This window comes from Protopterus annectens, chromosome 7.part0, assembly GCF_019279795.1.
Source record: "Protopterus annectens isolate FY-2018-M chromosome 7.part0, PAN1.0, whole genome shotgun sequence".
Lineage (NCBI taxonomy): Eukaryota > Metazoa > Chordata > Ceratodontiformes > Protopteridae > Protopterus > Protopterus annectens.
Window position 1 is genome coordinate 485,534,530 of NC_056739.1, and position 15,378 is coordinate 485,549,907.

The window sequence follows — 15,378 nt, forward strand, 5'->3', positions numbered from 1 at the left end:
CAGACAAACAGCACATGAAAAGAAGTCAACAATATGTTACATATCCAAAGAGGATACCAGATCTTGGAAGTTCAGAATATTTGCATGAAAGTGTTTTCATAAATACTTTTACACCCCAAACAAATTACAAAAAAAACAAATTCCCTGGGGCAAGTGGGAACTGTTGGAGAGGTGGAAGACTGCAGGAGGGAGACTGGGATAATATTTTTGGGGAGTATAAGAAACTAGTGGAGTTTAAGAAAGATCTGCAAAGCCTGGAACATAAGTCAAGTGGATGTGAGTGGCAGCTGGTGACAGATAACTTTCACCTAAGTTGGCTAGGATAGTTGGATATGCAAAGCATGAGGGAGCATTAATATCTTTAGTATTACTATTAGCAAAGAAATATATAATCAGGCAGTGGGAAAAGGAACAGGAACCAAACATACATGACCTTTATGCAGGAGATAAAGGAAATAGAGCAGGGTATGGAGAATAGCAAAAAAACATGAAAAGAAATGAAGATATTGGGATGCTGTATGCATGAATGAGAAAGGTGTTTGGGATGGAAAATGTAGTAAGTGTTTATATTAGAGAATGATTATATCTAGAAAAATGGCTAGATTTCACTTGGAAATTATTGTAAGCCCTGGTTTTGGGTTGGACCCTTTGTTCTTTTTTTTTATTAATCTGTATAATGGAAAGAATTAAAAAAGGAAAGAAATGTAAGGGAAATGAGGACCAGCTGCCAAGGGAAATCTAACTCTAGTGCACCATGCATGAGGACTGCAAAACTGTATAATGTATGATATGAGATAAAGTAGCTGTTAAAAAAATAAGAAGGGTTTGTATAACAGAAGGCTAAGAACTGATCTCATTGGGAATACTTAGCATCTTTGGGCATACCCTCCAGACATGGCTGCCAGAAAGATGGAGGTAGACAATTTTTTATGCCTAGCCAATTAGTTTGATTTTGTAATATATCGAGAAATTAAGCATTGCTAACTCCTCATTGTCTTCTATGGATATTTTCATATATATTTCCATTAGGATTCTTGCATAAAAGCATAGACATGTTCAGTATAGGAAATGCAGGCACAAAAACTTCAAGTCCCATAACTAAGCAGATCAAATGCTTCTTATACTTAGCTACATAAATATATTTTTTAAGGAACAAACTCCCTGGATCCCTAAGTTGGGAGATTTGTCTCTCCCCCACTCCCCTAATTATTCTCACTATGAAATGACACAAACTCCAAGATGGATGCAGTATGGACATCAGCTCCTTATTGTATCACATTAATCTCAGGGGCTGTGTGACATCATAATAAGAACAATTAAGGGGAATGGGGGGTTGACTTTTGGTTTCCATTAAATTCTTCTTTTTTCTATATTGTGTTTCGTCCCTGTTGCCTTCTGATTATCAGCCTTCCTGTACTCTGCCCAGCCCATTCATTCCTCATGGGTAAGAATTGGCAGCAGAAGCCATCATATAGGCACATACTGGGGGGCTTTGATGGTACAGATCTAACCCCACTACCTAGGTAGGGTAATGTTCAATGCACATCACTACAGGGGCCATTATGCCTTCTCTATGTAAGTGCCAAAGTCATGCCTTGATGAGCAGAATATTTGCCACCAGCTTGTACTTGCAGCTGCTGCAAGTGTTTTAACTCCTAATGGCCTGACCTTTCTTAACTACTTAGCTCTCTCAACATGTGACTCTATGAATATGTATAGCCCTATCTGTCCTCCAATTCTAACCTCACTCTGTAAACCTAAAAATTCTCTACCTCTTCCTAACCCTAAAATCCACAACTGCTCCTTAAATCTATAACTCCAACACCCCTCCTTAAACCTAAATTTCCTTCCCACTCCCTAAACCTAAAACGTCACATGCAGCCCAGCATTTCCTGTAAAAAAACACAGTGGAATCCACTGTGGTAAAACAAATGTACTGTGCAAGTGTCATTATATACAATGACATGTGCATGCACAGTGCAGTCTCACATACTGCAATTAGTGAGAAGTGAGGGATAAGAAATGCAGTTTTGCAATACAATGGTATAGTTGTTTGGGCTTCTGAAATCATTGTTTCAGTGCCTAGGTATAGCTGGGGAAGGGAGCCTGCAGTATGATTCCAGTACTTATGCTGAAATTAATACAGTGTGTGCTATCCTACACATTATTATCCTGCGAAAACAGCTGCAGTAGGAACACCAAGGGGTAGAAGTATGCATTCCACCACCATTGCCAGAGTCACGACATCCACATGCAGGGGGGAATCAGAGGGAAAAGACATAGGTAGATGTAGTGGTGCATAATATGCCCTCGCTCTGGCCAAGAGACACACGGTGACCACCTAAGGGTTACACTTTCATTCTATGTAAAAACATACAGTACAATTGATGCCAGGAAATGCTCACAGAATTTACTTAAATGTTCATAGGTAAGTACTAGGCTAACTGCCCTTGTGGATCATTTTAGGCCTAGACAATTTCCCTGAAATGTGAGAATCAAACCCTGTACCTTGCGTCTCTGAGGTAAACACCCTAACTATTATGTCATACCTCCCAGTTAGTTAATAACTTCTGTAAATGCTGAAGTACTAGAAGCGTACGTCTTCCAACTTGCCCACTGCCTTCACATATTTATTGAAGAAAATGGGGTTAGGAGTAGTAACCCATTTAGCAGTATCAGATTTAGAAAGAGATGACTGCTAAATCTGCATTGGGATTACAAAACTAGTAAACCTTTTGCAGCTGAATGTTTTCTGTCCTATAAACTGGTTGCAGCAGGATAACATCCTATAAAGCAGGCAAAACAGGAGTAATGGGATTTGCTTTTGGCATCTCAAATGTATTAAATTGTAATACATCTTCTGACTCTTTGAGGCATCATTCTGTTTCCATTGATAAACATTTCTGAAAGGGAGATTTCATTAGGGATGCCTGCAGGAATGCATTAGTCAGAATATTAAAGCTCAGACTGAGTCGAATTCTCAGATGTACACACCTCCTTGTAAAGTTTCACTTTGACTGGAAAATCCTGTAATACTGAGAAGGAATTTTTCGCTCTTCCTGACCAAGGCCTGACTAGGTTTTGGAAAGGCATTGGTTCTTTAGCAAAGACCAGTGGATCCCTCTATCCACAGTGAGAGACAGGTTGACATGTTCCCCACTAAGTACAGTGTCCCCCGTTCAGCAGGCCCATTAAGCATACTGGTCCCAGCATCCACCTTCCCATCTTGGCCAAAAGTTTGGTTTGAGAAAGCAGGAATTGTTTGTTCAGTTTCTTAGAAGGAAGAGAGGATTTGGGAGATTTCTAAGAGGTGGCCTGAAAAATCTTTAAAACTCCCTAGATTAAATTTTCCTAGAGTAGCAGATGGGCTGAGCAAAATCTCCTTTTCTAAAGCTGAATTTAAAATTTCATACTTTACATCAAAACCTTCTGTCCCTACACAGTATCTACACAGTCATAAACACTACAAGGTATAATTTGATACTTGAGAAATGTTAGAGACTATGGAATTCAGATAGTCACAGCCTTCATGAGGAAATGTAGCAGACATTTCTCTTAAAACTGTCTGCACAAAAAGAGAAAACTTCCGCATGAGTCTAACAGTTAAGAATTCTGTACACCAAAGTGGAAGAAAATATTCTCTTATGAAATCTGTCCAATACATTTCCTTCTTTATTCACATGAGAAGGACTGGAAGACACCACAAGTCTATTCCCAGCTGGCGAAGTGAATATGGCCACAGTGTCAGAACTGAAGTAGGAAAACAAATGTTTGTTAGGCTTTACAAAGTTTCATCTCCTTTTTGGGAGCTGAAGGTTGAGAATCAGGATTATTACAGGCAGCATTAAATACACCCTCCAAAGCTGGTGCAATAGAAGGTATAGAAGTGTAATGAGGCATACCTACCTGTAACATCTCTCCTCAATTCAGGGGAGATCATCTACTTGTTCCCATAAAAACACCTCATTCAGCCTGGCTATTGTCTGAGAAAAGGAAAATTCCTCCAAGGGAGATGGTGAGGACCAAGCTTCCTCTGCATTGTTTTGGGCTTAGAAATCTGCAGAAGCAGCAGTCTGTCAAACTCTAACATGTTTTCCTAGTGTCCTGCTGAAATTCTCAGATAAGGATTTCTGAGCGCCAGGAATAATAGCTGTAACAATTAATTGGTTAAGGTAAGAAAATAATTTTTTCTAACAGATACCAAGTCTTCAAACGAACAATGTATTTCTCCTTAACTCAGCAGTTAAGATTCTCCTATGCCCAGACTGGTCACTGAACAACTAAAGAGGAAGTGACAGACCCCCCCCAGTTCCTGGTGGCTGAAAAGACTACACCAGAGAAAGCCATAGAGGTGAGTGGGTGGTCTGAGTTATGAATGATGGTCATTGAAGATTTACCTACTAACTGCTGAGGCACTGACCAAGCCTGATGTCAGCAAGGGATCTTTGGTAAGTTTTTTTTCTTTCCAGGCAGAGCAGGAGACTAAACAGCTGAATCAGGGTTAAGCATCCATGCTGTAACTGTGGAGGATGTCTGAAAGAAGGTGAAAGGCAAGTTGTCCAAGTGTTCATAAGCAGCACATTTATACTCAAAACAGTCCATAAAAACAATAATGTATAAGCAATACACTAAATTCTTGTCAATTCAGTAATTAAAATGGCAGGTACATTGTCACATGGCATACACAAGCAAACCTACCCTATAATATCTTTTGTCACAAAATTATCCCCCTAACAGCTTAAGAGAAAAGAAAGTCCCTGACTGGAAACTTCAGTACTGGAAAGAATGAAGGAGAACTATTACCAAAAAGCCCTATTTAAAAATGTGTTTTAAAAATAGGCAATATTCTGTGTGGAATACTTCCCCACTGGGGATTTACCTGCCAGAAGCAAAGCTGAAGACCTGCTGCTACTCATGTGAAGCATCTGAACTACTTCTTCATGAAGCAGCAGGAAAGTACTAAAGAAATATTCACTTGAATTGCAGATTTCCTTTCACAAGGTTGTCCAAATCAACAGTCAGAGTGAAGGTGTGGGAAGTAACAAAAACTTTTGGAAGCTGGCTGGTTGTGCTTTACTATGTAATGGCTGTGTACTGCTGGCATCAGACAGAGTCAGCCCTGAATGACAATAGTTGCAACTGAAGGACAGTCAATGTAAGTGTGGAACATATACTAGAAAAATAAATGTGTAAGAACATGAATGAATGGCATGTACTTGCATAACTGGTACGTTTAAATATATCAAAGTAGAATGTGTCTGAGTTGTCCAGCAATGCCATCAATATCTGACATGACTGACATATGTAATATATACTTATGCAGTTTACCCAATAACCTACCCCATGCAACTGAAATTCCTTCTATAGCAGCCCATAAATTCTACATATCCCTGCATTCTCAGAAGTGGAGTAGTAAGCATGATTAAAAACAGTCTCCTCCCCTTCACACTCCCTAGCTACATGGTTACCTTTCAGTGTAGATTTAGCCCTCTGAGCACTCTGAAGATGCAAATGAGGTGTGAACTCACAAACATTACTGAATACCAAACTTTTGACTTCATGTATCAGATGCAAACATAGTATAACCTCTACACAGTTGTTATGTGCTAATGGCTTGCGACTATGAATGATTACTCTGACTGAAGCAAAACACAGTAATGTACAGGCACACTTCCCTAAATTGGGCATTTCAGTGAGGATACACTTACAAAGCATGGAACTAAATGCAGACAGCTTTTAAACAAAAACAAACATCCCATGTGTATATTTCTTTGACATAATAGCACAGCTTCCTTTGCTTAAACTGTTAACTCTTATGTATTTGTATCACACCTTGAAAGAAAATGAGAGAATATGCACTCGAGATTGCATGTGTGATAGTAAAGCAGAGACAAGGGAAGGACTCCCAGAATACAAAGAAAAGGCAGAGCTGCATTTTTGTAAACATATTAATAAATACTGCGTGATCACTCATTCCACTGAATATGTTATCTACATATTTACAATCAACTGCGAATGTCCATCTGTATGAACTGTTTAATACTGGATATGAAATCTGAATTGCTTGTATGCACATGATTTGATTGGTATTGCAAAGCTGTGTCTGTGGCAAAGAGAGATGACTCATTACAACTGTGTTGTGTAAGTGCAATCTTCTAATGATTCAAATAAAAAACTAATTGTTTCCCCCCTTTTTTATCTTTTTTTTGCCTTTACCACATAACCGGCACGTGTCAATAATTTCAGTTGCCTTATAAAGCACAAACACACTTAGCTGTATTCCACGCTGTTCAGCAACATGGATGGCAATGGCAGAAAAAATTCCACCTGTTACCTGACTGTCTCTGTAGCACAAGGTGTAAATACATTAAGCTAAAAAAGAGACAACATAGGCAAAGCAGGGTTGGAGTCCCATAGTAGTTATTTATATTGAGGAGGGGTGATGAGTATTTACACAATCAATATATGTTTACTATTTCCTTTTACATTTGCATGTTGCCTGCCTGTGCACAAACAGGGTTCATTACATAAGGAAAAAAGTGAAAAATGTAATTTAGTTCACCTTCCTTCACAAAAACAGGCTCAGTGGTGATGTGCCGCCTTCAGCACTCTGTACAGTACTGACTGTGGAAAGTACAGCTGCTGCCTATCTTTCCCTGTGACACAATGTAAGTGCAGTGAGTTCATGGTCAAAACACGAGTGAGCCAAGTTTTCAAATCCAGCCCACTGTTCCTAATAGTAAGGGTGTCCACTGTTATTTTTCACAAAACTTTGATTATCAAGGTAATACTAGATACCAATATTTATGTATAGCAGGTTGACTGACAGGAAGGTATAACTGCTGTTTGCATACACATACTTTTGTAAGTATCATAGATCATTAATGACTGACATATGAACCCCACTTGATTATGTGTGTAACTAGTTTAGCATGATAATAGTGATTATGTAATAAAAATGCAGTTGTTTTATCTCTGATGGCACAGTCGTGTACTGATAATCATCTACACCCCTCCCATAACCCACGTATAACTGTAAAACAGAGTTTATTATAGCAATAACTCATGCCTGGGTGTGGGTAATGCTGAATTTACCCACGGTTGGCGTGGTTTGGTCATGAGGGCGAAGCCCGAGTGACCAAACAAAGCCAACCATGGGTAAATCCAGCATTACCCACACCCAGAAGTGGGTTATTGCTATTATACAATGACATTATTTAAGAAAAAAAAATTAATTTTCTTAAATAATGGCATTGTATAATGCCTCCTTGCTGCCCTTTCGCAGCTGTCTGGTATTCTGCGGCAGTTCTGATGTACTGCGCATGTGTATGCCTACGCAGTACATCAGAGCTGTCTGCAAAAGCAACGGAGAAAGCAAGATCTCCGTTGCTTTTTACAAACTGTTTCGCTATGTTAAACCCATTTAACATAGCAAAACAGTTTGTAAAAAGAAACTGTTTCGCTATGTTAAATGGGTTTAACATAGTGAGACAGCTTTAAAAAAAGCAACGGAGCCGTTGCTTTTTTTAAAGCTGTCTCGCTATGTTAAACCCATTTAACATAGTGAAACAGTTTGTAAAAAGCAACGGAGAAAGCAAGATCTCCGTTGCTTTTTACAAACTGTCTCGCTATGTTAAACGAGTTTAACATTGCGAGCCAGCATTAAAAAAAGCAACGGAGAATGTCCGTTGCTTTTTTTAATGCTGTCTCGTTATGTTAAATGAGTTTAACATAGAGAGACAGTGTGAAGCAACGGAGATCTTGCGTTCTCCGTTGCTGTACAAAAAAAAAAAAAGTTATAGTAATGGAAAAAGTCCGGGCGACCGGACCTTTTCCCATTACTATAACTCTGATTTACAATGTGCACGCTGACCAATCAGCGTGCACGTGTTTTTGAATATTAATGGGGGGTCGTTGTATAATGTGAGGTATGTATCATAACTCAAACTCTATTACTAAATTCATGCAAGTTTATCCATTCTGAGTATACTGTCAGACATTAGTCCTGTATCACACCTGAGAATGCATAAGGTTCATAGGTTCATAGGTTCATAGGTTCATACTAGGCTATCTGCCTGAGGGCATTTATAAGCCTAGCCCATAGTTTTGTGGCTTACGCCACCCCTTTAGTTTGGAGAACTATGCCCGTTATTTAGCTGTGCCTCTGTCGAGCAGTGACACTGAGGTAACCCCTGGGGTGTATCTGCGATCTCCCATCCATTGGTCAAGATTCCTCTTGAACAAGGCCAGCGAGGTGCTCTGCCTCACATAAACCGGGATTTTGTTCCACAGCATAGGGAGTCTTTGGGTGATGAATCTATCCCTCCAGCACGTCCTATTAATAACCGTGTCGAGGTTTAAGTCTCCCGCCCTTGTGGCTCTGAGGGATCTAGATTTTTTGAGATGAAGCATGCTCATCAAATCTGGGTTTGACATGGCCTTGTATGTCAGGCATAGGTCACCTCTGAGCAAGCGGTAAGCAACTGAATATAACTGGAGTTCTTTCAGTCGGGCAGCATAAGACAGATTTTTGAGACCCTTTATCCTTTTGGTGAGGAACTTTTGTGGCCTCTCCAGCTGCTGCAAGTGTCGGGTCAGATACATTCCGAATGGGGCATTGTACTCGATCATTGGTCTGATGAGTGATGAGTATAGGGAGACTATGACTTCCCTTGATCTAGATGTGAATCCCTTCATGATAAGGTGGGCAATGTAGAAGGTCTTCCTAACTACTTTAGCAATATGAGTGTCGAATGAAAGGCTACTGTCAACCTGGGTTCCCAGGTCCCTAATAACTTCTTCTGTGTTCAGGGGATTGCCACCTATATGGTAGCTAGGGGTAACCTTATTTTTCCCGAAGGGTATGACTATGCATTTCTTGGCATTTAACTTAAGGCCATGGCTCTGGCACCAGTTATCCGTTTCTGTGAGACCCTTCTGAAGGATATCTGTGTCGGATGTGTTTTCAACTACGGCGCCCAGTTTGCAGTCATCTGCAAACTTTGTCAGCCATAACCCTCCTGTGTTTGCTTGTACTTCAGAAAAGTAGATGCCAAACAAGAGTGGGCCAAGGACTGAGCCCTGCGGGACACCACTTGTGACAGGCTTTGAGTCTGACATGGCGCCAGCAACTCTGACCCTGTGGGTTCTGTCACTCAGCCAGTTTGCAACCCATCTTGTAATGTATGGGTTTACATTTAAGTTGATGAGTTTTTCAATGATACCCGAGTGAGGTATTGTATCGAAAGCCTTCGCCAGATCTAGGTAGGCTGTATGGACTGCCTTTCCCTCGTCAATGGCCTTGGTGACTGTTTCGAAAAAGTCAACCAAGTTTAAAAGGCATGATCTGCCTTTGACAAAGCCAAACTGGGTTGGATCCAAAGTCTGCAAATTCCCTATGTCTTTATTTATGAGATCCATTATGATCCTCTCCATGGCTTTGCAGATAAGGCTTGTCAAGCTAATGGGACGGTAATTTCCAGGGTCGGTGGAGGCACCGCCTTTGTGGAGTGGGACCACAGTCACTGTGCGCCACTCCTGGGTGCGTATCCGGAGGTGAGACTAAGATTAAACAGCTGTCCTAACTGTGGGTTTAATTCCTCGTTGAGTTCATGGAGCACACAGCCGGGGACACCATCAGGTCCCATGGATGCTGTGTTCTTTGCCTTGGAGAGAGCAGTTCTCACCTGGGCGTTAGAGATGTTTGGGGCGCTACAATCATTTGGTATAGATATCTCTCCTTTAGGGGGAGAGGGGGGGAGAAGTTTGCACTGAACCTGTCAGCCAGTATGTTGGCAATGTCTGTAGGATCAGTAATCTTCACATCATTTTGAACTAATTCTGAGCATATCTGGGAGTTTCCTCCTAGGTTTCTGACATAGCTAAAGAATGCCTTATGGTTGTCTTTAGAGTCCTTCGCTATTTTTTTCTCAAAATTAGCTTTGGATGATTTTATGAGAGCTCTTAGCTTTTTACTTATAGTGATCAGCGGTGTCTTACCTTTTAAGGATTTTGCTCTATCTTGTAGTAGCTTTCTCCTTTTGTTGTAGAGTTTGTTTATGGCTGGGGTCCACCTGACTGGACGCTTGCCTTTGGTACAAAGAGTCTTTGTTTTGCTTGGGATTGCCTGATCCATGCAGCCCTGCAGGTGCTGGTAGAAGGCATTTGTAAGTGATTCAGCGGTTTGAGTAATGTTAACCGCCGGCTCAGGGGCCTTAAAGGAGACCACACTAGTCTTTAGAAGTGTGAAGTCGGCTTTCGAGAAGTTCTTTACTGTGGTCTTTTCATTTCGGTGGGGGCGGGATGAGGACCTCCAGCGAGATTAGTTTGTGATCAGATCTCACCAGTGAGGGTATACTTCTGGCGTTGAACATTGTGCTCCCATGTTCGTGATGATGAGATCAAGTATGTTCTCTCCTCTTGTGGGGATGGTGACTAGTTGTTCCATGGCATTTGAGTTTATGAATTCCAGGAACTTTTGGGCTAGAGTGTTTGGGCTTGAGTAGTGTTCCCAGTCTATATTAGGGTAGTTGAAGTCACCTAGTATGATGGTGTTCGGAGATACATTTATCCCCTCCAGTGTTTTCAGGAAGGCCATATGAGGTTCCTGAGTTTGCGAGGGTGGCCTGTAACATGCTACAAATTGCAGAGCAGTCTTGCCTATGGTTAATTGCACCTGGATGGTTTCCGATGCATCGTGCGATGCCACCAATCTTGAGGTGTGGGTGTCCTTGATGAATATGGATACCCCTCCTCCTTTCTTGGTATTGTCCGGGTTTTGGGGCCGGAACGCATGATATGAGGTAAAACCTAATAGTGCCGGGGTGCTCTCTGGAGCCTTGAACTAGGTTTCAGTTACAGCACAGACATCGATGTTCTCCATACTGTGAAGGGCCTCGAGTGCATGCATCTTGAGGTTGAGACTTCTGGCATTGAGCAGCATTACCCTTAGTTTTTTTTCTTTGTTTTGTTCTAGGGTGGTAGGTTTAGAATTTGAGCCTTGCCTAAAAAAGGCACTATGGGGGTGGCAAGAGCCTTTGCCAAAATCCGGAATCCCAGGGGTGACAAGTGCAAACCGTCCCTTGTGAAGCAGCGTGGCTTGTCCAGCATGTCATCCCAGGCAGACAGACATTGGATCCCCTTTGAATGGCACCAGAGTTTAAGCCAATTGTTAAAGCTGATCATCTTATCTCTGTATTGTGGCATCATTCTTGGTGAAGGTAGGATACTGCTCAAGGTCAGGGTCATACCTGCTTGGGCTACATAATCAGAGAGCTCCTCTATGTCTCTTTTCATGTAGTCCAAGGAGGTATGTCTCAGGTCGTTAACACCAGCGTGGACAATGATTGAGTCGTACTTGTACCTGCTGTTGAGAGACCTGAGTGCATGCGTTATGTGGCGGATTCTAGCACCCAACAGGCAGCTTACTGTGACCTTCTCCTTACTCAGTCTGGTGAGCAGGATGTCAGTGTGTCTGACTATGGAGTCACCAATGACTAGTGTGTCTGGCATTGTGTTTGGCCTTAAGGGCTGTGACTGCTTGACACTCTGACTGTGTGGTCTATGTGTTGCAGGTGTTGTGTTCTGAGGTGGTAGTTGTTTGGGTGTCTGCTTTGGTGGCCTCTGCTGTTTTGGTAGATTTTTGATCAGAGCCTCCGAGTATGTCTTTGTGTGTTTATGTGTATGATTTGAGGTTGTGATGGTATTATGTGAGACTGGGTCTATGGTGTGTGTGGTTACCTTCTCCTCCTGTCTGGTCTTGCCAGTCCTATGTTGAGAGAGCTCAGCCTCCAGTTTGGCCGTATAGTTGCATCTCTCGCATGTATTTGCGTTTTGTGGGAGGAGGAGAGGGTTGTCTGTGTACATGAGGCAATTGTAACATTGCCTCAATATTCCCAGGTTCACCAGCTAAGCCACAACCTTTTAATGTCACACACATACAGGTCTAATTGAAGTATAGCACCAGTCAGAGTACAAAAAATGGCATAAAATGAATGACCATGGTTGACAAACACTTCTTCTGTGACAATTATGAATGTAGAAAAGTATGTATTCTCTTTTACATAGGTTTGAATCCCACCTTGTATAAATTACTTTTAGAAGTGTGTAAGTCCCCACAAAATATATGCCAAATCATCCCACTGATCCCTTCAAAGTTATGGCTTAAAAGCCAAGTTTTTTAGCATTTCAAGTTGACCACTGGGCAAAGTTATGACCAGTTATAGTAGCACACATGCCATAAATCAATGCCAAATGTCACATCATCATTACTGTTTTGTAAACTCCCTTCTTCTTTGTATGGCAATGTTTCTCTTTGCTTACCATCATGCAAATATCGTTGGGATGTTTGTGCATGTTTGTGCACTGGTCATAAAACATAATATCACATTTTGGTGGGAAATCATTGCTACTGTTGTTGGAAGACCTTTGTAGACATGGCTGGCGATGGGAAGGATGGTGCCAAATTCAAGGCACAGAGTTGGGATGTGGAGGAGTCAAAAATCTTTGTAGCACTCCTCATGAAGCACTACAGCCAGAGACTGCTGCAGGGGGACTATACCAGGTCTCAGTACAAGGCTGAGGCTTGGAACAGGCTAACCAAGGCTCTCTCTAGTGTGACTAGCATAGCACTCACTTGGGAGCAGTTTAGGCATCACTACAGTGGTAAGTCTAATACTGTATTAAGATTATGTGGGTTCAATTCCCACAAGTACCCTACAGATTCACATTCAGCAAGTATCATTTTTAAATTTGAACTACAGCAATATTTGTTTTAATACCATGTTGTTAAGTTAATCTCTAATATCTTTAAAAGCATATATGCAATATATGCATATTCCAAGGATTACTTGAAGCAATTTGCAATAATTTTTGAGATTGTGAAAGTTCTATAGCTAGAATAATAATAATAAAATTATATTTATTGTAATAAAGAAGGAATGTGATATATCATGGCTCTAATCATCCCTTTTTTGTCTCACCCCATCCCTTTTCTTTCTTTGTTTTTTTATTTTTTTTTTTGCGGGTTACCTGGAATCTCACCATTCTGATGTCATACCTTTCTGTCAACAAATCAAATGCATTTCAACACAGGGAGGTAGGACAACCACTGCAGCTCAGCCTGCCAACTCTCCACTGGTTACCACACCAACACACAACACTTCCGGGATGCAAGCTGGCAGTACTGCGTCCATATCCACTGCCTTACCTGGTCCATCATCTTTAGATAGCATTACCCTGGCTGGTGGTGCAGTGGTACCTCCAGGAGTACTGATGGAGGTGGTGATTATGTCACTTGCCAGAAGCTGCCAGGGATGGCACATAATCTAATAGAAACTGGTCTCGCTGCCCGCATCAGCTGACTAAAGATGTTGCTCCTAAAAATAGAAAAAAAGACTCCCACATCAAGTAGTCTCACAGGCTATTGAGGAAGGGGACAGTGATGGCAGTTCTGAGGGTGAGGACCAGATTTTCGCTGTTCCATGCTTGATGGGCATGTGCCTCTAATGTCCCCTACCTATCCACAATCATGGTGTCCCCCAAACCTTCTGTGTTCATTACCATCTTTATATGTTTGTCTTGTATGTCATTTTTGTCTGCACATGCTTCCTCACCTACCCTGCTTACCTACCCTACCCTTGCATTCCTAGGAACCTTCCCAACATGCCTCTGTTTTTGAAACAAAACAAAAAAAAATGGGCACCTGTCCCCCCCAAATAAAATTGTCCCATACATAGTTCTCCACTTCACACATGTCTTCTCAACACACTTGATTTGGTCCAATTAGCTATATAACATCATTGCTTTGTTGTCACCCAACCGTGTTGTGGTGATGGTACAAATTCATCACGTTTTGTCTACATGTGCACATTACTGTGTTGAAGAAGTGGATATCAATGGATATTTAACCTTGCTTGTGTTCATGCAAGCATGATAAGAAGCATGAATATGTAATTAGTGCTGCTGCTCATCGCCCTAACATATAAACACCGTGTAAGCATCGTGCGAAGACCTGCATCCCCAGACATACCTCTCAACATATGAAGAGGCGATTGTGGAACACAAGCCACATCAGAATGTGATAAACATTCAAAATGAGAAATGCCAACCACAGTAATGTGTGATAAATCCAATAGTCCAAACAAAAGAGCACAAACACCACTGATGGAATATATGACTTTTAATAGATTAGCGCTTTCATGTCAACAGACGCTTCCTCAGATCATTAAAACATACAAACAATAAAACCATTTAATAAATGAACATACTCTTTACAAACCAATCAAATCATTTAAAAAGTGCATGAGACCTTAAATGGGGTTTCAATGACACAGCTTCATTTAATCCAAATCCTTTATCAGATTGCAACAAAATGATCCATCTAACTTCATTTTGTCTTTCTTATTCTTCAAATCACTGATACACATGTCATCTGACAACACCTGTATGACCATAAATGTAAAATGATCTTCACTGCCAACGTTTACAATATGTCTTGCTAAAGCATTCCTGCTGTCAGACCTCCTAATACTATACAAATGTTCTTTCAATGAATGGTTGGTCATACCTACATAAAATGAGGGGCATGCTCTATATTTGGCCAAATACACTAAGTTGCCCTTAGTAGGACTACCAATATAGTCAGCCTACATGTCAGCATTTCAAAGGACCAGACTGCACAAGCAGGTTGTGAACCACTGGGCAGAGTTACCTGGGAATAAATGAACTGGCTGCAGAATACTGATGTGAACAGTATTTTTGTGTAGTTCATCAGTCTAAAAGGGTCTCTGCAAAGTGGGATTTCTCCTCACCTACAAGGTACAGTAACTCTGGAGTTGCAGGGGGACTGCATACCCCTCTCATTGCCTCCCATACAAGAAAGAAAACATTTTGTGAGTATAGCTGATCAGGTAGCATTTTGGATAATTTTTGCATCTGTCAAAACAGTGCTTAATCAACTTGGCTGTCATATAGGTGGGGAAACCATTTCAAATTATACTTTTTTTACTCAGTTTTAATTCCTCTAATTCTGATATTTAAAATAAAGTTTGATTTACAGTACTTTAAATACCCAGCTTTATTTATTTGAATGCCATTTTTGATTCTTCATATTATGACTAGGATGCTCTTTGGTTCTCATCTACTCTATTCATGCAGACAAGCTATCATAAGTTTGTAATCCTGTAATGGTGTATCAGTGATATGGAACGGATGCAGTACTTACAGATCCAGTATCGTTCTGCTCCTTTGTACTCTGTGCAATGAAGTTGCAGGCATCCACACAGTCTTTAATCTCTGGAGCCATGTGTGCAAGACCTTTGTAAAGGTTAGTGGTGGTACCAACATCTACGCCATCCGCTGTGGGGAAAAGTGGAAAAA

At 41.1% G+C, this 15,378-nt stretch overlaps 1 protein-coding gene across 1 annotated transcript in view; it reads right to left on the minus strand.

The window, feature by feature from the left end:
- The window catches only part of LOC122806555 (acetylcholine receptor subunit gamma-like), a 645,882-nt gene that overhangs the window by 76,833 nt on the left and 553,671 nt on the right, over positions 1-15,378 (minus strand). The window contains exon 11 of the mRNA XM_044077085.1: positions 15,224-15,357. Within this exon, the coding sequence (XP_043933020.1) occupies positions 15,224-15,357 (134 nt within the window). The remainder of the gene's footprint in view (positions 1-15,223; positions 15,358-15,378) is intronic.